The 23,363-nt window shown below is 46.9% G+C and overlaps 1 protein-coding gene across 2 annotated transcripts; it reads right to left on the minus strand.

Moving 5' to 3' along the window:
* Positions 1-49: 49 nt before the first annotated feature.
* plcg1 (phospholipase C, gamma 1) lies at positions 50-22,280 on the minus strand. 2 transcript variants are annotated; one of them, XM_079274380.1, is made up of 33 exons: positions 22,096-22,280; positions 20,726-21,013; positions 16,490-16,642; positions 16,197-16,290; positions 16,075-16,122; positions 14,305-14,389; positions 14,103-14,186; positions 13,939-13,961; positions 13,283-13,352; positions 13,089-13,190; positions 11,713-11,831; positions 11,133-11,218; positions 10,605-10,725; positions 10,248-10,416; positions 10,011-10,133; positions 9,549-9,650; positions 7,481-7,668; positions 6,983-7,183; positions 6,727-6,846; positions 6,249-6,429; positions 6,068-6,145; positions 5,869-5,972; positions 5,645-5,738; positions 5,421-5,490; positions 4,725-4,888; positions 4,392-4,488; positions 4,038-4,262; positions 3,787-3,935; positions 3,216-3,330; positions 2,615-2,776; positions 2,447-2,535; positions 1,832-2,115; positions 50-1,747 (listed from the first exon to the last, which is right to left on the minus strand). In XM_079274380.1, exons 2-33 carry the CDS (start codon positions 20,940-20,942, stop codon positions 1,705-1,707), a joined length of 3,960 nt encoding a protein of 1,319 aa, XP_079130506.1. In that variant the 5' UTR covers positions 20,943-21,013; positions 22,096-22,280; the 3' UTR covers positions 50-1,704. The 2 variants fall into 2 exon arrangements, with proteins under 2 accessions (XP_079130506.1, XP_079130507.1); XM_079274381.1 differs by having other exon boundaries at positions 22,092-22,280.
* Between the last annotated feature and the right edge of the window lie 1,083 nt (positions 22,281-23,363).

Consider the following 23,363-nt stretch of genomic DNA (forward strand, 5'->3'; position numbering starts at 1 on the left):
AAGAAAATAAGACAACAGTAGCATTAATTCTTAAGTATTTTATTTACTTTTCAGGCTTGAATATGTTTCATATGAAAGGCAAAACGTTAACTGAATACTTTTCCTCTCCGTAGTTTAGGCACATTACAGAAAAGGCGATTGTAAATGAGGCCGTCTGACGAAACGAACATCGGAGAATAAAAATACACGAGTGAGCGCTGCTCGTTGTCTCCCCGTGTGGAGACAGGAGGATGTCGGCCGACCGCACGAGGAAGAGAAGCTGCGAACAGTTCAGTGGAGACCTGCCGTCCCTCCGTATGGCTTTAGGTGCGTCTCGCACTGACTTTACATCGGCGCATACGAGCAGAGGAAACACTAAATGAAGTCCTCGTGTCTTTGTGGTGGCAGCAAAACGCACCAGCGACGAGTCGATGGCGTGTTTTCTTTTGACGTCTTACAGAAGAAAAACCTTCTCACAGAGTTTCCTTTTTTAAACACGAGGAACACAAACAGACGGATAAAATCCAAAAACAAAGTCATTTCAGGAGCTGAAGACAACGGACTTCTGTTGGAGACGTTCCATCATAAATCATAATTCACGGACGAACACATGGCTGCTAGGTTAATGGCGTAGTTGTGTTACGATCTTAATTTCCACGGTTACAGTAAACACGATTGTTCCTCTTTGTGTCAAAGTATCCAGAATCATTTGAGACGTAAAACCTCATAAAATAAACATGTTGGTGGAAGATAAACAATAGAAATAAAAAAGGACAACACAGTTATCATTTAGAGGTTCCTGCTGCATCGCAGGATGAACGGGTCACACTGGCTGTAAGAGGCGGGAACATGGAATGATGTGCAGTTATCTGGAATGTAAGACATGAAAAAACAAAAAGCACGTGTGTGTGTGTGTGTGTGCAGATATTAACATGTGATGCTCTCGCTGCTTCCAACACAAACAGGCGGTGACGTCTTCATGATGCGTTCAACAACAACAGAAGAAGAAGAAAGCACTGTTCCTCCAGGTTCAGGAGAGTTTGACTGGATCAGAGAAGAGACGCGTTAAAATAGCCGTACAGAGCCCTCAGGTTTATACACATATACATAAGTCACATTATGAATGTTTAAATAATTATAACAATTAAAAACATGGAGACAGGAGCTCTTTGAGAGCAGGTCAGCTGCTGCTGTTCTCCGGCCGACAGCGCAGCAGGAATAAATACATATATTCATATATACGCCTAATAGGAGGGAGGGAACCTAACTGGGGGGGGGGGGGGGGGGGGGGAGAGAGCCGCCCTGAACACAACCAGCCCAGAGCTTCTTCCAGCTTTGTGTTGCTTCTGGGAATGTCTGTTTGTTTCTCTCTTTTCGTGTCAGAGTCCCTCCTTCTTGTCAGGCGAGCGGTGAGGAGGCAGGGAGGTAAAAGAGAGAGAGAAAGAGAGAGAAACAGAGAGAGAGAGAGAGAGAGAGAAACAGAGAGCGAGACGGAGAAAAAGAGAGAGAGAGAAAAAGAGAGAGAGATTAAGAGAAAAAGAGAGAGAGATGAGTGAGAGAGAGCCAGAGAGGGAGAGAGAGAGAGGGGGGGGGGAGTTTGGAGAGCTGTCTGAAATGTAGGCCAAAAGCGGTGGTGGGCGTTTCCATGGAAACAGTGTTCACAGCAGTCAGTGACATCATCAGTACAGGGGGGGGGAGGGTCAACGCGTCCTGATTGGCTTGGACCTAGAAATGGTTCTCTCCGCCCACTCTGGTCCTCCGCAACATCCTGAAGACAAAGACAGAAGTCTGGAATCTTCCACCAACAACTTCACCGCACACGAGCCAAACACACGGCGTCACACACATTTACCTGGTCTGTCTGTTCTGCGGGTCCATGTGGTCCAACAGGGCCTCCTGGGACACCCTGAAGTCCTCCAGAGGGGACTGGTAGCGGGACTCGAAGGAGCCCTCTCGACCCCCGAAGGCCACAGCCTGGGCCGGCGCCGGGGGCACCACAGGGGACGCGACGGAGGACGCCGAGGACACCGAGCTCAAGTCCCCCGAACGGTCCCGACCCGCTTGGGTGGACGCCACCGCCGCCGGCACCGTGGAGCCGACCGGGAGGAACGGACTCAGAACCTCTCCGTTCTCATCCTGAGAGAAGAGCCACAAACCAGAGTCACCGCTGCGGCTCTGTTCACCTGCTCCCCTTGATATCGTTCAAACACAGACTATAAAGACAATAACTTGCTTTACATTGTGTGAAAATACACTTTCATGCAAAGCGTTGATTGAGAAGATTGATACCACTCTTATGTCAGTACAGTAAAACATAAAGCTGCTTAGCTTAGCATAAAGACTGGAAACAGAGGGAAACAGCTAGCATGGCTACTACCTACCAACACCTCTAACATGAACAGATTATATCTCAGGTGTTAAATGCTGAAGAAGCTGCTGTATCTCGTCAGCTTGTGTTCATGCTCACCCTGCCTCTGATGAGGTCCATGTGGACCAACAGCGAGGCCAACTCCAGATCCTCATTGTAGCTGTTCTTGAGAGGAACCGACCGGTACCCTGCAGTCACACAGAGACGTTATTATTGACTGGCAGGACGCCTTCAGGCGGTCCTCAGAGAGCACGTCGTCGGGCGTACCTGTCTTCAGGCTGTGAATGGGGAACGTGGCCTGAGCCAGGAAGTTCTGGTCATTGAACATGTCGATCTCGTAAACCACAAAGCGCAGGTAGGCGAAGGCCGGGTTGCAGACCGCGAACTGGAAGGCCTTCCGGGGCCACGTGGGGTTCAGCCCGTTATCGGCTGGAGAGGACGGAGAGAAGTGAGAGGAAGTGAACAACGCGTCTCCAACAATGGCGTCTGAAGTAACAATGCATCGCTGTGTTCAGACGGCTCATACAGAGTTCAGAGATAAAAGAATGCGCTGTGGTTCGTCAACGTTTCCTCGTACAACGGTTCGTATATCTCATGAAAAGTTACTCCACATTTTTCGTGAGTTTTCCTACAAAAGTCAGTTCCACTCATCACACGTATCCAGACTTTTCAAAATAAACTTCCGTTGTATTTTAAGAGTGAGAGCACAACGGTGTAAGTAAATCTATGTTAGAAGAAACTATTGTTGTGGTATTGAAATGTTTCTTCTTTGGCTGAGACCTGTATTCCCACACATGGTGGAGCTGTTTCCACAACTTCCTGTTTTTCTGGATCCAGACAGGAAATGACGCTGTAGAGCGGCGCTCACCTTCTGAGTCGGTCTTCTGCTTGGCACTGTCGTAATCCGCCCCGCACACCTCGATCTCGATCAGAGGACACACGATGCCGCGTCCGTGTTTGGGGAGGTGTCGGGCGCCCAAAACCTTCAGAGTGAGAGGAGCCAACGCAGGTTACTACTTTAGATCTGCTCACTTCACTGGTTCCCCCACAGAAACACAACCACGGAGGCGGGAACTCCTTTTATTGTTATTTTCTAATAAGCTAATAAACAGAAGTGACCATATTAGGACTGAGGAGGAGTGACGTAGAGACCTGTCAATCACAGCAGCCCCGCCCCTAAAGCATCCCCTGCTTTATGGTCTGTGTGACTCTAAATGGACCATAATGTACTAAATGAACATCATGCTGTATTGAAGAAGACTTGAAACTAGAGATTGAGACATAAACTCATGTTTACAATGTTTACTGAGGGAATAAATCAAGAGAGAAGTAGAGTCATTTTCTATAGACTTCTTTGCCTCGCGTCTCTTCACCCCCCCTGGGGAGGAGCATCCCCCAGTAACCCCTCTGCACACGGCCCCCCCTCTCTCTCTCTGTACCTCTATCTCCAGAGTGACTTGTTCGAGGCCTTGCAGCGTGTGCCGGTCGAAGGGATCAAAGCTGTCGTCCCTCATGATGGGCGGCTGGAGGACGTAGCCGCTCCTTCCGTTCAGCATGAACAGAGCCTGGTTCATTTGCATGGGCTTGTCTGCACGAGGGGAAAGTAGAAAACAAAGTGTGAGAATATGTTTGCTTTCTTTTTCTCTTCCTATGACTGTTCGTAATCTGCCCCGAGGAGAAAGGTAGACACCTGCTGTCTGGAAGTTGAGCGCCACCAGCTGGGAGCCGCAGAGCCACATGGGCAGAGGGTCGTAGTTGGACGAGTCGAGCCTCTGGCCTCTCGGGTAGATCCTGGACAGCTGCAGCCGGTTGTACTGCAGGAACTTCTTCCCCTTGATCTTGTTGACGTACTTCTCCGCCTTGGTCTCGGGGAAGGACGACATGTCCCGGAAACAGGCCCGCTCTGTGCCGATCTCTGCAGGACAAAGAGAAGACAGACGTGTCCTGTATTGATATTGGACTTCTGCATATTTGTCTCATGTCATAGGTATGAAAGGAGGAACATCTCAAGCTGCACAGTCCAATAAGAGAGCGTGGTCCTTACTGTCTTCATCAAACGGCACCGGCCTACAGTAGATGACCAGGTCGGACAATTCCAGTGCAATCTTCTTCCTCCTCTCCATCATCTTCCCTTCCTCCAGCTGGGCACAGAGGGCACAGAGCGTTTCAAATACAGCAGCTCCATCGGGAGCACACACGCCCTCACATCACAACATGCCTCCCCCACCACAGCACTGTGTCACTGTGTGAGTCTGCAGAAAGGCACTCCTGACTAACACCACACGTGCTTCCTAAATACAGATTGTGAACCCACGATGTGGCACAAGCGCAGAATGAGTCCGAGGCCCGTCGGCCGCTGTGCGAGATCCATATTCACCTTGGCCTCCGACGTCATTGTGACCTCGCGGATCTTGAAAACCCATTCCTTGAGCTCTTCTTGGCTGCTGGCGGCGACGTCCAGCAGCGGGCCCGTCCTCATGGAGGCGTTCGGCACCAGGGAGAAGACGTAAGGCCGGCTGCCCTTCCCCTCAGTACGCACAACTGAACGCGGAACAAAGAAAAGAGTTCCAGGGAAATGAGGAGGACAAAGAGGTTTCCTACTGCGTAAACTGCTGCGTCATCATTGCACCGTGAACTTACGATATATTGGGACAAACTGAATGATACACAAACAGCAGCATCTATAGAAAAACTATGTCCTGCTCTGCTGCCAGTGGTGATGTGGAGGAACAAAGTGTTCAAGATCTAGTTGGATCTTCCTCCATACGACCACTAGATGGAGCCAAAGAGCCAAGAGAGAGACAGGCTCAGGTGTTTACTGTGGACAGCAGAGGCCACAACACTGCATGACAGCATGTGCCAGCACTAATGGGCCAGTACTGACTGGACTGGAGGACGTCAATAAAATATCAGCTACCGAGCTGTGAGAAAAGCAGGAGTCACGATAAACCCACAGAATGAATAATAGAAGAGGCGGATAATGGACAACAAGGACGACAGAGACAGTGAGAGAAGGAGGTGACGGCCTGCTCTGCAGCTCAGAGTGGAACAGGAAGTGGGAGGGGCCTCTCACCGATCTGACAGGAAGACACGTCCACGCTTCCTCTCAGCAGATCTCCCAGCGGGCTGTTCTCTGTCATCTCCTGCGTGACAAGAGACGAGGAGGATTAGGAGTGGAAGTTCTAAAGCCGTCATCCACACAAGGTAAGCGTCTCCATCACAGCGTGTGATTGACAGACGAGTGATGGGACCCAAACGTCCCGTGGAGGGTGTGCAGGTCACTTTAAATGTCCTCACAGTTCTATCGGGCTCCGCCGCTGACGGGCTGATCTCCTCCACGTAGTTAGCAGGAAACCACAGCTGCTTCTTCCCTCCGCAGTCTCCCTTCCACCTGAGACACGAACAGAAACACGACGGCTTTAAAATGATGTCAAATATACACTGGGTTGATACTCATCCCATCATGTATAATTCAAGTGAACAGACGATCCGTCTCTCTGGATAATAAAGTCTGTACTCACCATCCTCCTTCCTGTTTGTCCACGTTAGAGATGACGGCGTTCTTGATGAAGGAGAGCTCATCGTCTCTCTGGGCTTTGTACTCGTACATGGCTCTCACTGTGCACTGAACAGACACGACAGAAGGTCGTCACACACACTGTCACACACACACACACACACACACACACTCTGTCACACGTCTCCATTCTGGACGCTCACCTTAAAGGTTGGCATTTGGTTGGCCTCCACGTAGAAGCCTGGGTTCCTGCCCTCGTACAGCGACCCGTAGTCGGGCTCCTATTGGACGACAGGTTTTGTGTCAACGAGCCCTTTCACGAGGCTGCAGGCGGTGTTCTTTTTCACAACACAATGCAGGCTGCAGCCTTTTGTTGGTACTCACCGCAGTGCCTATCTTCTCCAGCGTGTCCTCGTTGATGGGATAGCGCAGCTTCATCTTGCGGTACAGCGGGTGCTTCTCGTAGTAGCTGATGAGATCCACGAGGCTGTCGAACTCAGAGGTGCCCAGCACCACGTTCTGACCCTCCTGCTGCACACGACAGTGCTTTATCTTTCCCTCCGCCCTGCGACCAAACAACACATATTAACTGACTTGACATTCAGTTTGGCATCACTTAACTGTGAATGTTGAAGGATTTATAGCATGCAGTCGTTTCTATTTGTTTCAGACATAGAAAGAGTGAGGACGTAAGGAGCCGTGCAATATAAAAAATAGGCAGGACCCAGTTCTGCTGATCTGCCGAGTGAAGCCAATGGTCAGTGTCTCAAAGCTGCATTCTCCCTCATGACCAGCAGGGGGCGACTCCTCTGGTTGTATAGAAGTCTATGAGAAAATGACCACTAGGATCGTAGGAAGTTACCTGAAGGAAATGGCAAACGAATTGGCTTCCGTCCTCTTCCTCACCAGGAAAGCCCCGTCACGAGGAACCCTCATCAGCATGTTCTCTGCATGGCTCCTGGAAAGGTTGGCATGGTACCACCTGGTGGAACAGATAGTTTTAGATAATTAGAGACGTTTCACTTCACGCCTCTCGCTCGTTGTAGATGAGGGTCGACGGCTAACTTCCTACAATGTTCCCTGCAGTTATAAAACGTCATTCAGAGTCAGGGACTCACTCTTTGCTCTCGTGAGCGTTGGTCTGAGGCACCGGCTCGGTCAGCTTCATCTCAAACTCGTTGCAGCGCAGCGCCACCTGCTGGTAGTGGTTGATCAGGGCGAAGAGCGTGTCGAACACCAGGTTGTCGGTCAGGTAGAACTTGGGGCTTCCTGCCTCCTGGCGAGAGTGGATGCGACAGTGTTGCACTCGCCCCGAACGCCTGGTGCAGAGCAAACAAACAAAGATCCTCCTGATCACTGCTTCCTTCCACCGAGAGTACATCCCATACATGCAGATTGATTAGCGTTGATGTTAACTCCACTTCACATAGAAGTGGAGTTTTAGCGCATTAGCGTGACACCTCAGACCGTGACAACAACCCCTTTGATCCATCTACTGATCTGAGGGCGTGTCACTGAGTTCTGCACGACAGAACACACAGTATGCCAGAGATGAGGCTGCAGCCTGACAATCATCATGAAACAATAACACGTTCCTGTGATCATGTGCATCGTACCAGAAGGACAGCGTGTAGTCGCCCACAAAGGTCTCGCTCTCTCGGACCAGGAAGGACCCGTCTGGAGCTCCGGTCTCCAGGCAGTACTCCGACAGCAGCCTCTCGGCTATCTGCCGCCCGTCTCGCCCGGCGCCCAGCTTCCCGTGGAACCACTTCTCGGTCACATGCTGGTCCATACCGTTGGACACCTGGAAGGTCAGAGAGGAGAGGGAGAAGTCCGTCCGTTTAGCTGCACCAGCCTGAAGTTGCTCCCTCGCTGACCACTTCCTGGGTCTGATCCTGGTACAGGTCTTTGTGTATTAAAAACCCAAACTGCCCACAACCTCTCTATGTAAAGACTGCATTTCTTAGGGGTGTAGCGGTGCATGCACTTGTCTTGTTCGGCACATGACGTTCGGTAAACCTTGTGACCCAAACAGCTGCGGAACAGACATCGTGGAGCAGGAATTTGTACCTGAAACCTTTTGGCAGCGCACCAGTTGCTGGTAGCTGCATGGAGTCACGGCTAGTCCCGCCCTACTATGCTGTGATTGGCTAGTACTGGCTATTACTACTGTGTTGTCAGTTGCAGATTATCCGGCGTTAGGAATGTGCTTTCTAGTGGGAGAACCGGGTTACGCAACATAACATAACATAACATAACGCAACATAACATAACGCAACATAACTCAACATAACGCAACATAACATAACGCAACATAACATAACATAACGCAACATAACATAACGCAACATAACATAACGCAACATAACATAACATAACGCAACATAACATAACGCAACATAACATAACGCAACATAGCATAACGCAACATAACATAACGCAACATAACATAACATAACGCAACATAACATAACGCAACGCAACATAACGCAACATAACATAACGCAACGCAACATAACGCAACATAACATAACGCAACATAACATAACGCAACATAGCGCAACATAACATAACATAACGCAACGCAACATAACGCAACATAACATAACGCAACATAACATAACGCAACATAACATAACGCAACATAACATAACGCAACATAACATAACGCAACATAACATAACGCAACATAACATAACGCAACATAACATAACGCAACATAACATAACGCAACATAACATAGCGCAACATAACATAGCGCAACATAACGCAACATAACATAACATAACGCAACATAACATAACATAACGCAACATAACATAACGCAACATAACATAACGCAACATAACATAACGCAACATAACATAACGCAACATAACATAACGCAACATAACATAACGCAACATAACATAACGCAACATAACGCAACATAACATAACGCAACATAACATAACGCAACATAACGCAACATAACATAACGCAACATAACATAACGCAACATAACATAACGCAACATAACATAACGCAACATAACATAACGCAACATAACATAACGCAACATAACATAACGCAACATAACATAACATAACGCAACATAACATAACATAACGCAACATAACATAACATAACATAACGCAACATAACATAACATAACGCAACATAACGCAACATAACATAACGCAACATAACATAACGCAACATAACATAACGCAACATAACATAACGCAACATAACATAACGCAACATAACATAACGCAACATAACATAACGCAACATAACATAACATAACGCAACATAACATAACATAACGCAACATAACATAACATAACATAACGCAACATAACATAACATAACGCAACATAACATAACGCAACATAACATAACGCAACATAACATAGCGCACCATAACGCAACATAACATAACATAACGCAACATAACGCAGCACAACATAATGTCTTAACTGTAAAAAAGGATCGTGGCCAATGAGCAACTGTTGAATGTTTAGAATTATCAAAGAAATTGTTTTTGTTTTCCCGACTGCACCGTTGAATTCTGTGCATGGTTACAGCCCTTACTTCTTATCACTCGTACTGCATGTAGATTAAGTGCCATGTCTGGTGCTGCACGGATCCTGTTGCGATTCTCATCTCTACGTATATCAGCAGCAGATCAGGCCGACTAACCTCTCGGTGCTCCTCCTCATCATCGTTTCCCTGGTTACTGGAGGTCTCCTCCGAGTAGTAGATCTTGCTGCTGGTCAGGACAAAGAAATGAGAGTACCACTCCTATGGGGGGGGGGGGGGGGGGGGGGGAGAGGGGGAGGATGAACAGTTAGGAGAAATATTTAGAGCATCCATGTGTCACACTGGAAAGTGGCCAAGTAAGCAAGAAGCTGCCCTCTTAATGAAGACTTTAATCTTCTAAAAGACCAAGAAAAGAAGTTCATGAAGCCAAAAACAAGCGGGACACAAATACAAAATGAACGTTAAAGAAAAGAAAAAGAAACGAGCACCAAGCCATAACGTGATGCCGTGTCTTTGCTAGAGATCCGAACGCTTATTAATCGTGACAATGCAAACAAAGCGGACTCGTGTTCTCATATTTCAAGCGGAGCCTCAGCGCTGATGCAGCACACACGCACTTACATGATTAATGGGGTCCTCCAGGTACAGGATGCCGTTTTTGATGGAGTTGCTGATATCGTTCTCCGAGTAGGGAGTGGAGGTGGACACCTCCTCGTAGGCGCTGCCTTCTGCGAGCTTCTTATGCTGCAGCAGAAGAAGAAGATACGATGAGGACAAACGCTGTACACAAAGCATCCAGTCAGACTTTTCCTTCATAATCGATCATGTGCACAAAAAGATCTCGTTGTGGCCGCTGACCTTGATGAGGATCTTCTTCTTCAGCTGGTTGGGCGACGGCAGGCCGTCCGCCGCGATGTCCACCGCCTTGGTGAGTAGCATGTCTCCAAACACCTTCTTAAAGTAAGTGGCCATGTTCCTCTGCTGCACAATACTACAGTGGTCCTCAATGGACAGGATGATGGGATATCTGCAGGAGGACATCCACAGAAATCCTGCTCTTACTTCCTCACACACAACAAGAACACGCTGCCGCCACGTCGCGCTCCACATCCTCTGATATTTGTGTTTCAAAGTGCCGTTTCCTTATCTCCGTCGTCGCTCATCTTCCTATCTAATCACTGAGCACAGGAAGGTGTTGAGCTCGTGCAGACTCACTCGGAGGTGACGAAGGCGTGCTCTTTGATGGTGGTCAACACGTCGCAAAACTTGATTTTCGTCGTGAGGGTGTGTCCGTGGTAGATGACTGGCATTCCGTCTGGACCATCCCAGCAGTCCACTGTAAACACACACACAGAGTTACAAAGCTCCAGAGGAGTTTTAAGACCATTTAGCTCAAAGCTGACATCATAATTGTTGACTCGTGTGTCAGGCAGAGCGACCCTTTCACCCGCTAGAAGCCATGGGAACCTGCTCGACAAGGTTTTTGTGTAAAGGCCATATACAGCACTGTTATGTAACAGCTAGTGTGTGTGTGGGTAAGGGTGTGTGTGGGTAAGGGTGTGTGTGTGTAAGGGTGTGTGTGTGTAAGGGTGTGTGTGGGTAAGGGTGAGTGTGTGTGTAAGGGTGAGTGTGTGTGTAAGGGTGTGTGTGTGTAAGGGTGTGTGTGGGTAAGGGTGAGTGTGTGTGTAAGGGTATGTGTGTGTGTGTGTGTGTGTGGGCAAGGGTGTGTGTGTGTTTACCCACGTTCGATACAGCGGCAGCCCATCCTCAGACAGCGAGCGTACGCCTCCAGAGACGATTCGCTGGAAAACTGGTCTCCCGTCAGGTAGCTAAAAATAAGCACAGAACGTCAAAGCACGCACACAAAACACACTCGCATCCAACCAGTTTTACAAAAGGATTCACACGCACACACACACACACACACTGATATCTGCTGCATCAGAAACACTCTCCTTCTTTTGTCGACTGGAGGAAACACTTGTTACTCATTCAGTCGGTCACTTCAAACCTAATGGAAGCATCATGGGAAGCTTTCATTCCGCTGCTCCACTGAGTATTGTTTCACATCCAGGACACGCGGATTCTCCTCTGAACTGCCTTTCACACATTTCAATGGGAGGAAAAACACATTTTCCTGCTGAAAAAACAAACCAAACACGCCTGGGTCTCATTCTGGAACTTGATTGTTCAATAATGGACTTGTGTGTGATGTGTGCAGTCAGTCTAGACGCCCTCTCTGGTTGGAGGACTCCAGCGTTCACAGAGCTCTCGTCACAAGTGGCTGAACTGTAATTGTGTGCGTGAAGGCTTCGGTCCTTACGTGTTGTGCGAAGAGGAGATCCAGTAGTGGGACAGAGGGTTGCTCATGTTGTCAGGACACACCTGGTCCAGGGAGGATTCCCAGACGGTGTTCTCTTTGGAGAACAGGTACGTCAGGTACTGCAACAGGAGGGAGGAGAGACGAATGAATGGATGAAATGCCTGGACCATCCCTCACTCGCACAGGAAGTCTCTCCAAATCCACAATTCATCAAGTCAGCAAAAGCCTCGAGCAAACCGTCCTGACTTCCAGGGAGTCCGCTTGGACTAAAGACGTATCGCTATGAGTGATCCTGAGCCAGGACCTGGTCCAGCCTTGGACTACGCAGACCATCGAGTCTGTTTCTGCACCAAACATGTTCTCAATGAATCATTCTGTCACTAAACTGGCCCGTGCATCGTCTGACTTATTTATATTCCCTTTTATTAACGTCATGAGGGCTCGTGGTAAACTTCCCCCACGCCTTTTGATTATTACTCAGACAGGAGATTCAGTGTAGAAACATTCTGAGAAATAAGGAACATTGATTTTGACAAATTCAGCTCCTGCACACGTTCACAGAGTCTAACGAGCTCCCAGCATTCTGTGCGTGTTTTTATGGATTATGTGGATCTTTCAGATCAATTTGGGGAGAGATTATTTTTACACGTTCCATATTTTATCATCATGTAGGCTGGTCTGGTCTTGTGTTAGTCTCGGTCATGACTTGGTCTCGGTGTAGGTGGTCTTGACTTTAACATCACGTGAATCCACCTGAACTGTAACACGATATCACAGCAGAGATCGCAAACAATTTTACACATGCAAGCGCTAAATACCAGGAGAAGCACGTGATAAGATGTCAGGTGTCTGGTGGACACATGCAGGACTGGATCCCCGGCAGCTCGGCTTTGTACTTCACCCTGAACTCTGCCCTTTAACAGACTTCCCAAAGTGGGTCAACAATAAAATAATATTCCTCTTACGAACTGTTTTTCTTCTTCAGGTGTTACTCTCAGTGTGACCAATACATAACCTACGGCACCAGCTTCCTCTTCTCTGCAGTGAACCGCAGCTTCATGGCGACCACAAAGAGCATCCCCTCACCGTCTGAGGAACTCTCAGCGCCGGTAACCTTTCCTCTCCGTGTGGGAGGAGGCGCTTCAGGCCCAGATCTCAGCGATCCGGGTCAATTTCTGAGCATCTGCCACCCACGGCAACAAGACGGGGGGCACATCGGAAAACAACACCTTTGTCTTTTTCCATTGGTGAGCAAAAGACCCAGAAAAAGAGAGCGAGAAGGAAGTGAGCGAGAGACAGAGAGAGAGAGAGAGACAGAGAGAGAGAGAGTGAGAGTGAGAGAGACAGAGAGAGAGAGAGTGAGAGTGAGAGAGTACCTCGTCCTGGTGGAAATAAGGCTGCTCCACTTCTCTCAGCGGGTCTTTCAGGTACCCGAACATAAACTCCTGAACTTTGTCGTTGTCGGTGGCCCACAACTCCTGGGTTTGCATACAGACACAGATGTGTGTGAGGTTGTGAGAATGAACCAGATGTGCAGCAGAACATCTGTCCAGAGAGCCGGAGGTGTTACCTGCTGGGACTCCAGGAGGAAGCCCTTGAAGTCGTCGAGGGAGATCCTCTGCTCTGGTCTGTCAATGAACCTGAAAGTAACGTTTCATCTCAGTAGACGCATGTGTGACGCACACAGAGGGGGGATTTCTGTTTAAAGTGCAACTCCAGCTCCAGTTAAAACACATTGTGAACATTACGGAGAAATAAGCAGAAACCGGGTGTTTTGTTTGATGCTATTCATTATTATTAAGACAAAGGAACGGCGTCATTGTCAAGAAGAATTTGTCTGGTTCAACAAAATGCATTCAACCTTTGTCTCTTCATAATACATTTAATACTTTAACACTTGCACAAAGGTAATAAAGTGGTCCATGAATATGAGTTCAGAGAGTCTCTCTGGGTTACACTCGTGATCTCCTCATTTTATAAGCAAATGGAATTTGTTAAAGCAGATAATTTGGTGTTTTCAAAGTCATTCTATTACATTGAGACGGATTCTAGACTCTTGGGGAGTGAGAATGTACGTCTTTCTGTCGCGGCATCTTTATTCTGTCCTGTGATTTATGCCGAGAACGTTCACATTTTCCATGGAAATAGTTTTGGGTGAAAGGTCGTGTGTAAATCTGACTGCAGAGAGATTCACTGTGTGTGTGTGTGTGTTGTGTTTTAACGTACCTCTGAATTAACGGGATCTCCATCTGAAAGAAAGGGAAACATTTGAGTTACTTAATGAAAGCGCTCTCTTTTCAGTTTGTAGATGTAGAGAGACGTCCTGTGGGGGGGGGGGGGCACTGAGGTCATTCATTTGCTGGGATACACGAAATATGATTTGCACGTACGTTCTTCTGAGCGTCAAACATGAGGCTGCGGTAGAGCTGAGCGAACTGACTGAAGGACACGTCTCCGTTCCTCAACTCTGACTCCTACAAAACAATCACAGACGTTAGCTCTCCTCACGTGTGTGTGTGTGTGTGTGTGTGTGTGTGTGTGTGTGTGTGTGTGTGTGTGTGTGGGGGGGGAGATGAGTCGGAGGAGGTTTACCGGAAGTTTCTCTCGGAGGAACCTCATGTTGGGCACCCTGTAGTTGACCTGGCTCAGCATGCTCTTCAGATCCTTGCAGGATATCCTAAAACACATTCAAACGTGAATAAAAGCTTCTCATGAATACAGTTCTGGTGAGTTTTTAATAATCTACATACAACCTAAAAAAACCCTCAAACACACATTACAGTCATTTAGCAGACGCTTTTATCCAAAGCCACTTACAATTCAGAGTCACATTTCTACACCGCAGGCTCAACTACGGGAGACATTTTGGGGTTAAGTGTCTTGCTCAAGGGCACATCGACATGAGACGAGCAGAGCCGGGGATCGAACCACCGACCCTCTGATTGAAAGACGGCCCTGCTATCCACCTAGCCACAGTCACCCACACGTGAGCTCTTTGTTACAACACAGCGTAACAAACTCTCTCTCTCTCTCACCCTCTCTCTGTGTGTCTCTCTCTCTCTCTGTGTGTGTCTCACCCTCTCTCTCTGCGTGTCTCACCCTCTCTCTCTCTCCCTCTCACTCCCTCTGTGTCTCACTCTCTCTCTCTCTCTGTGTCTCACTCTCTCTCTCTCTCTGTGTCTCACTCTCTCCGTGTCTCACTCTCTCTCTCTCTCTGTGTCTCACTCTCTCTCTCTCTCTGTGTCTCACTCTCTCCGTGTCTCACTCTCTCTCTCTCTCTGTGTCTCACTCTCTCTCTCTGTCTCTCACCCTCTCTCTCTCTCTCTGTCTCTCACCCTCTCTCTCTCTCTCTGCGTGTCTCACCCTCTCTCTCTGCGTGTCTCACCCTCTCTCTCTCTCTCTCTCACTCTCTCTCTCTCTGTGTCTCACCCTCTCTGTGTCTCACCCTCTCTGTGTCTCACTCTCTGTGTCTCACCCTCTCTGTGTCTCACCCTCTCTGTGTCTCACCCCCTCTCTCTCTGTGTCTCACCCTCTCTGTGTCTCACCCTCTCTGTGTCTCACCCTCTCTGTGTCTCTCTCTCTGTGTCTCACCCCCTCTCTCTCTGTGTCTCACCCTCTCTGTGTCTCACCCTCTCTGTGTCTCACCCTCTCTCTCTCTCTGTGTCTCACCCCCTCTCTCTCTCTCTGTGTCTCACCCTCTCTCTCTCTCTCTGTGTCTCACCCTCTCTGTGTCTCTCTCTCCCTCTGTGTCTCTCACTCTCTCTCTCCCTCTGTGTCTCTCACTCTCTCCGTCTGTGTCTGTGTCTCCGTCTGTGTCTCCGTCTGTGTCTCCCTCTCTCTCTCTCCCTCCCCCTCTCTCTCTCTCCCTCTCTCTCTCCCTCTCTCTCTCTCCCTCCCTCTCTCTCTCTTCCTCTCTCTCCCTCTCTCTCTCCCCCTCTCTCTCTCTCTCCCTCTGTGTCTCTCTCTCTCTCTCTCTCCCTCTCTCCCTCTCTCTCCCTCTGTGTCTCACTCCCTCTCTCTCCCTGTCTCACTCTCTGTGTCTCTGTGTCTCCCTCTCTCACTCTCTGTGTCTCACTCTCTCACTCTCTGGATGTCACAGACAAACATCGCTGTACGTCTCCTCCATCCTCTGCAGTCTGTTTCCTGCTGCAGGAAGAGGGTGCTGGTGTGTGTGTGTGTGTGTGTGTGTGTGTGTGTGAGAGAGAGAGTGTGTGAGTGTGTGTGAGTGAGTGTGTGTGTCTGAGAGGTTAGTTCCTCCACTACACCTCAACTAGAGCTCTCTAGCAGCCTGGATGTTACACAAACTGGTGCACCCAGAACAACGGAATGACAGGACTTCCTGTGAGGCTGATCTCAGCTCACCGGTCTTCTCTGTTGCGATCAACGGCGTAGAACTGCTTACGCAACCACCTGACGGCATAAAAGAGAGAGTTCAGAGATGGTATGCATTTAAAAAGGTATCATTGTGATGATGTCATGTTTACCTCTCTATCTGGAGCGGCGTCGGAGACTTCAGCGTGTCGGCCACCAGAGAGTTTAACCCTTTCACCCACATGGTCATCTCCTCATCGGACGTCGCTGAGGAGGAACCAACACAACACAGATGTTCTCTCTGCTTTGGCTTTTTGTATCAGTGGTCTGAAGGACACGTGGTGATGTTATGAGATGTTAAATAACAGTGAAGGAATGGCCAAGCTGAATATATGTAATTGACTGTCATATATGTACACGTGAAGAACAACAGCCACTCCTTGTATCTGAGCGTGTCTGCGGTTACCTGCCAGGCTGAGGGACTTGAGGCGAAACTCGGTGCCGTACAGGATGACGAAGCAGTGCGCCTGCTCCAGCCTCGTCGCAGAGTCCTCCACGTAACGCTCGAAGTCACGTGACTTCTGTCCAGGACGGATCTCTTTGATCTCACGGATGTCAACTGGACGGGGGACACGGACACACACACACACACACACACACGTTAATGGGGATTTAATTAACAATCACGACAGTAGGACTTCATGTCCCAGTATGCAAAATCCAACGTAAAAACTAATCTAAAGTATGTTCAATACACAGAATAATAATTCTGCTTTTGTGACACTTTTGTCACAATCAGAAACATTTATTTGGGAGACAGAATTTAGCAAAAATAACCCAAAATATCCTCTAAATCTGTAAATAACACCACAAAATTAGCTTCAAGTGCTTGTGGAAAGTGTTTCATAATTTGATTTAATAAATGTGATTTATTTGACCTTCCAGCGGAGAGACAAACACACAGCACGTACTCCAAACCCCCCCGACCACATGAAACAGTGGCGCTGAGGCCTGAACCACACACACAAGTACACTTCAGCTGAAGACAACACACACAGTCAGATATAGATATTAAAAATGTAGACGATGGTGAACGTCACTGCCCACAAATGAACCTTCATTTGTCTTTCACCACCGAAATCAACCAAAACCACCGACTGCTAATCTCAGACTGGGAGACGGAGGCACAGACCGGTTTGTGGTGGGACGGGTCGGGTCTGTACGACGGAGAGCTAAACACACGGTGCATGAGTTGTGTGTGTGTACCTGTGTGACTTTAAGAACACTTGGAGCGGTTGTAATCAGCAGAGTACAAAGGGCAGGACACGGGGAATATAACAAGTGATCCGTGACTCAACAACACTGCCTACTGAGCTCCAACCTGTCTCACAGCAATATACTGTTTGTCCTAGCATTGTGTGAGCAGCAGTTAAACAGCACACACACACACACACACACACACACACACACATACACACACAGCTCCTGCCCCTCTTCCTGCCCCACACATCCTGTGCTCTTTTTTTTGTCTCCTACACGCCACATCTGTGCTCACGTATCGGTGAGCGTGTTCTGGTTCTCAAGTGTAAGAACAAAGAAACCGTTAAAAAGAAGTGGTCGGTCACCACGCTGCGCTCTCTGACCGTACATCACGTCGAGAAGTCGGACTGCATGTCCGACTCCGACAGGTTGATCTTCTTGTCACAATATTTGGGAGGCGGCCTCGGACAGATGCAGGAAACGCAGCGATGGCCAGAGGAGAGGAGGCGTCCTCACACACGTCCTCCTTCTATCCCTCCTCTCACCTCGTCAAATAATACCTCGTATCCAATCACAGGACTCAGACTCATTGATGCCGTACTTTGAGGAGCTTTTCTACAAACACTTTCATCTAAAGGGAGACTCTACAGGTGAACAAGGAAACATAATGAACTCATCGATATCCACATGAAACGTCACCACCTCATTAAGACCATTATTATTTGAGTTACAAGTTTTCTGAAATGTGATGTTTAAATATGTAAATGAGGCATTATGTAAAGGTAACTTTTGGTGATTTCAGTAGAAATCTACAGATGTAAACAGAGAAAGAAGTATAATAAATGACTCTATTGACTAGTCTGAAAGAAGACGAGTTATAGAAGATAAATGTTAATGCTGCCATGTAGAATATTGATATTACTCAGTAGTATGTGCCTAAAATGTGAAGATTTGCTGCTTTTCTGTATTTTACATTGATACGTTTCTCACACATAAACACGTGACTGAAGAGAGAGCAGCGTGTGTGTGTGTGTGTGTGGAAAAAGCCGCTCAGAGAGATGACAGATGTGTGCAGGTGATTCCATCCACATCGACTTTACTGAAGAGAGAAACTACGTGAAGATTTTCTTCATTGTTTCGGTTCGTTCATCCTCTAAAATAGGTTTTCCAGGAAACAGCCGACGATATTCAACATATTAATAAACGGGGAACTAATTCTGCAACGACGCAGATTCTCTGAACTTAAACACCCTCTGTGCAGCTGACGATCATCTCCGTCTAGAGGACTTATTGATGGTCATTTAGTCCACAGAGAGGTTGGCAGTGGGGTGAACGTTCAAACCAACAGATTCAAAAGTCTCGTTGTGAAACACACAGAAAGATGTTCAGTTTACAACCATAAGAAACACAGAAACGCAGCAAATACTCACAACTGAGAAGATATGATTATTAAAAATTACCGAGCTATCGACCGACAAATCAACACAACTATCAAGCATTAGGGTTATGATGTGCGTTCGCACCGTCCTTAGAACGTATGTCCTGAGCGGGACATGTTATAGAAGAATAAAACACTCGTCAGCGCTCTCGAGTGCACGAAGTGTCACAGATCACACCGATTCTAACACTTATGTGTCACAATACCTTTAAAATCAGCCGACATATACACCGATACTGAGATTTCTGCAAGACCGTCATGTTTGTGGGATTGGGTGGTGAGCCCTTCTGTTGTGTTAACTGCTCAGAAACCTCTTTATAGTTCATAAACATAGTACAGCCGCTGACTCAGTCTCTAGTTGTAAAGTTTCACAACATGTCATTTTATACAGCGACATCAGGTTTTAGAATAAAATGGCTACTATGGAGACTAACGTCATCACAAATTATAACAAAACTATCAAGTCAAATTAGACGAGGAGTGACATAGAGACCTGTCAATCAGCGTGTAGCCCCGCCCTAAAGCATCCCCTGCTTTATGGTCTGTGTGACTCTAAATGGACCATAATGTACTAAATGAACATCATGCTGTATTGAAGAAGACTTGAAACTAGAGATTGAGACATAAACTCATGTTTACAATGTTTACTGAGGGAATAAATCAAGAGAGAAGTAGAGTCATTTTCTATAGACTTCTATACACCCAGAGGAGTCGCCCCCTGGTGGACACTAGAGAGAATGCAGCTTTAACACATGAAGTGATCAGTACGTTGATGCTGTCGCCTTGTTATCAGTAACAAAGTTGTGCGTTTGATGATTTGTAAAGACACTCTGATTACATGTGACATCTCTACAGCATGGAAACAGACTTCTCACTCAACCTGCAGCGTATCGCAGAGTTTCACTTGAGACCGATTGTTCATGTGGAGCATCTAAACCTTTAAGATGCTGTTACAACGTGCCTACACATGGAGCCAGTCTGCTTCATCGAGACCACATCCTGCTGCCTCTACCCAGACCCGCATCACGTTTGTGTTTCATGTGCACCGACCACAGCAATATTAAAGACAAGATCACCAAAAGAAAATGTACGCTTCTCATGGTTTTATATTTAGCATCAAAGCAGAGTGCTGTTTGCACAGATAATGGACATCTCGCCGCCATCGACGAGGCCAAACAACCACACGCTTCCAGTAAAACACATTCAAGCCCTGGTGTTCTATTTCTGTACGTTAATGAGGCGTCTCGGACAATTCCCCCTCACCAGGAGCATCAGATGTCAGCTATGAGCTCACGTCTGATACAGAAACACAACAAAGACAAAGCTGCAGCGTCTTCTTGTTTTCTGTGCGCGCTTCTCGCTGCATCCGGAGCAGAGTGCAGCTGTGCACACGGCATCCTGCTAGCAGACACACGCAACGGCTCGCCGAAGGCCGGTCTGTGGAAAACATTCACCTGAATCTCCAGCTTCCTGCTGAACTACAACAAAAAGAACGCAACAAGAGAGACCCAGGAATGCCACGTTGTTCCTGTCGTCCACTCTGGATTTTATCGGACGCTTGTTCCCGAATATCCACAGAGACTTCGTACGTTTCATTAAAGATAATGAAGCTTTTATGTCCCTCAAAGTCTCAGAACAGACCGAGACGGAACTCACCAGAGCTGAAGAAACAGATGGAATATTGACTCTGGACTTCCTTTGTAGTAATATGTAGAAAAAGTGTGTTTTAATCTGAATAAAATGAAACATGAACCCGTTTCCCTTTCACTGCCACTAATCCTTGTTTCTGTAGATTTTCTTGCATGTAAATATCGTCCAATGTCCAATATTACCGCGTTTAGTGAATGATATCTTAATATGTAGTTTCACTAAGACTGTCTTCAGGATCTGAAAGTATTTAGGATTGACTTCTTCAATCTTAAACAAACTCACAACACCCTCGTGTAATTTGGCGTTCAGGTAGCCGACCACACTTTAAACCAGAACCGACTGCGCTCTACTCACTCTCTCCCTCGATCTTATCCGTGCCCCGGGTCCAGATAATAGTCCTGGTCTCCAGCTTGACTTGAAAGGTCCGTCTCTCGGGCCGCTGGGACTTCTTGGAGTAGAAGAGCGTGAGCACCGTCCCCAGCTCCAGGTCCCGGTACAGGTTGTTCATCTCCGCGTCGTTGTCCGTCCACGGGACGGGCCCGTTGGAAAAGAAGCTCGAGGTCCCGGCCATGTTCACTTCCCCTGTTTGTTGTCCGTTTCCTCTCAGAACAATCTGCTCAGTGCAGGCCTAGACAGGGATACCTACAGAGGAGGGGGGGGGCATGAAACAACAACTCAGCAACTTCTAGTGTGTCGCTGTGTGTCCATGTGTTCTACACGTTGAGATTCACGCAGATACGTTCAAAATAGTTTCTTCTTCAGCATCAAAGAAATCTATGAACGGCTCTAATCTTCCTGTTTAAACACATTTTGTTCAAATATTTATATTTACTCTACCCATATGTTGACGTATTAAAGCCATTTATGAACTCTTATTCAACCAAAAATTAATTTTAGTAAACTTTACTTTGTTTTAGTTAAACAGCAGCAACATTTTACACTAATCCCTGAATTCTAAGAGGAATAAAACACCGTTGTTACATTAAAAAAAAGTAACTAAATATTGCAAAAAATATTGTATGCTTTGTTTATGGACATAAGTTTGAATATTATATTTTGCAGAAATATGGACTGATTTCATATCAAATGTATGTCACAGAACCTACATAATGTGGTACTTATACATACTATACAATGCAGAATGCTCCATTATAATCAATCACAAACACTTATGATAAAACACTTCAGCTTCTCATGTGAGATATTGATTTGTCTCCGTGGGTCATGTTACTCTCGGTATTGAGCACAAACTGATATTATTCATCAGGCTGTGATGCTGCAGCAGAGAAGCGTCTGGAGACGAAGAAGAAGAAGACGACGACATGTTGATGAAGGTTTTTACCTTTAAATCGAGTTTCATCTGATGTGAACAGGCCTGTAACCTGCTGCCCTTCATCCCACAGTTAAATACACGAAGTGTGGATACTTAGAGGCGTCACGTTATTGGGAAAACGAAGGACAGGAGAGTGTGTGCGTGCGTCGGTGTTTTAATGTGTGTATGTGTGTGTGTTAGCATGTCGCTGGGCCAAAAAAGCAAGAACCAGGAGCTGGTTTTAACTCCTGAGAAAGAAAGAAAGAAGGGGTGACTATAACGCTCAGGTATCGGTAGATATACTCTGCCTCTTTTCTCTCTCTGTCTCTTTTCGGCCTAACGTCCGGAGAAGGATTCAACTCGGGGGGGGGTAAGAAAAGACAACACGTCGGCTGTTCTGTTCGTTACCTACCGCCGCAATCTCGGCCTCGACCGCACATCTCCAACGGCTGCTGCTCCAACGGCTCTCCTCTCGCGCTCCCCTTTCTCCCTTTTTTTCCCACAAACCCCCGGGTTTTTGTCTCCTCCTCTGTGATTAAATCATCGCTAGGTCCTGGAAAAACGCTCCGGTCCCGAGGATCCCCGTTTCCTCCCCTGTCCTCTGGCCGTCCATAGAGAGAGAGACAGACAGGCAGAGACAACCGTGGTGAAGACTACGCAAGTTTGTCCGCTCTCTCGGCTCCAGCTCGAGTAGGCCCTTCCCCCCTTCCCCCCCCCTTCACACAGCCGACCTCCATCAGTATCAATCGTGTGCCAGAGTCAGAAAAAACACACTTCCGCTGCGGTTTTTCACAATAAAATTCGAAGTCAAAGAACTTGTTGCACTGTTTTTTTTGGAGGAGACGCAGATGGTGGTGGGGACAAATATGAAGTAAACCAAGAACTCTCTGCAGAATATAATTTGAGACACTTGACTTATTAGTATTTCCATTTTCTGCTGCTTAAAGGGGAATAATATGTAGTATTTAATTTGGCAGCGATTTAATATGATATGAATATGTGTTTTCTTTGGTGTATAATATAAAAAACAAGTATTGTTGGCAGTGTTGGCTGGTGGAACATGTTCTCTGTAGGGCTGTACCACATCCAATCAATTTCAGCAAACATCCCAGAATGATTTAATGCAAAAAATAAAAGAAATTATCAAACACGCATTACTACTTTGCAGTTAAATATTTAACCTTTATTCCAACATGACAAAAATCAGTATAATATAATAATATATATATATATCATATAATAATATTCTGTATAATATAATAATGTATATCATATAATAATATATATATATCATATAATAATATTCACTATAATATGAAACACACACACACATACATATATATATATAATTATTTATTCATAACTATATATCGTTTCTCAGCAGGTGCTTCATGTCCCTCTTTCCCGCTCGTCTGCTGTCTGATTGTGAGGTCAGGCTGATCTGATATCAGCTCTTTGGCCTGAAGTTTCTTCTCAAAGTTCTCCTCTCAAACGGGTGTTGGGGTACATCAGACGTCCTGCTAAAGGAGGGAACGAGGAAGATCTCTGAGGACCCCGGAGAACAGACTTCCAGGAAGTGTTTTAACGGCTGACACGCCCCCTCCTTTTTTTCAACATGTAAACAGTGAAGACGGATCACAGATTAAACTCAAGCTTTACATTTGATTCGTTTTCTGATTC

This window comes from Melanostigma gelatinosum, assembly GCF_949748355.1.
Source record: "Melanostigma gelatinosum genome assembly, chromosome: 8".
Classification (NCBI taxonomy): domain Eukaryota; kingdom Metazoa; phylum Chordata; class Actinopteri; order Perciformes; family Zoarcidae; genus Melanostigma; species Melanostigma gelatinosum.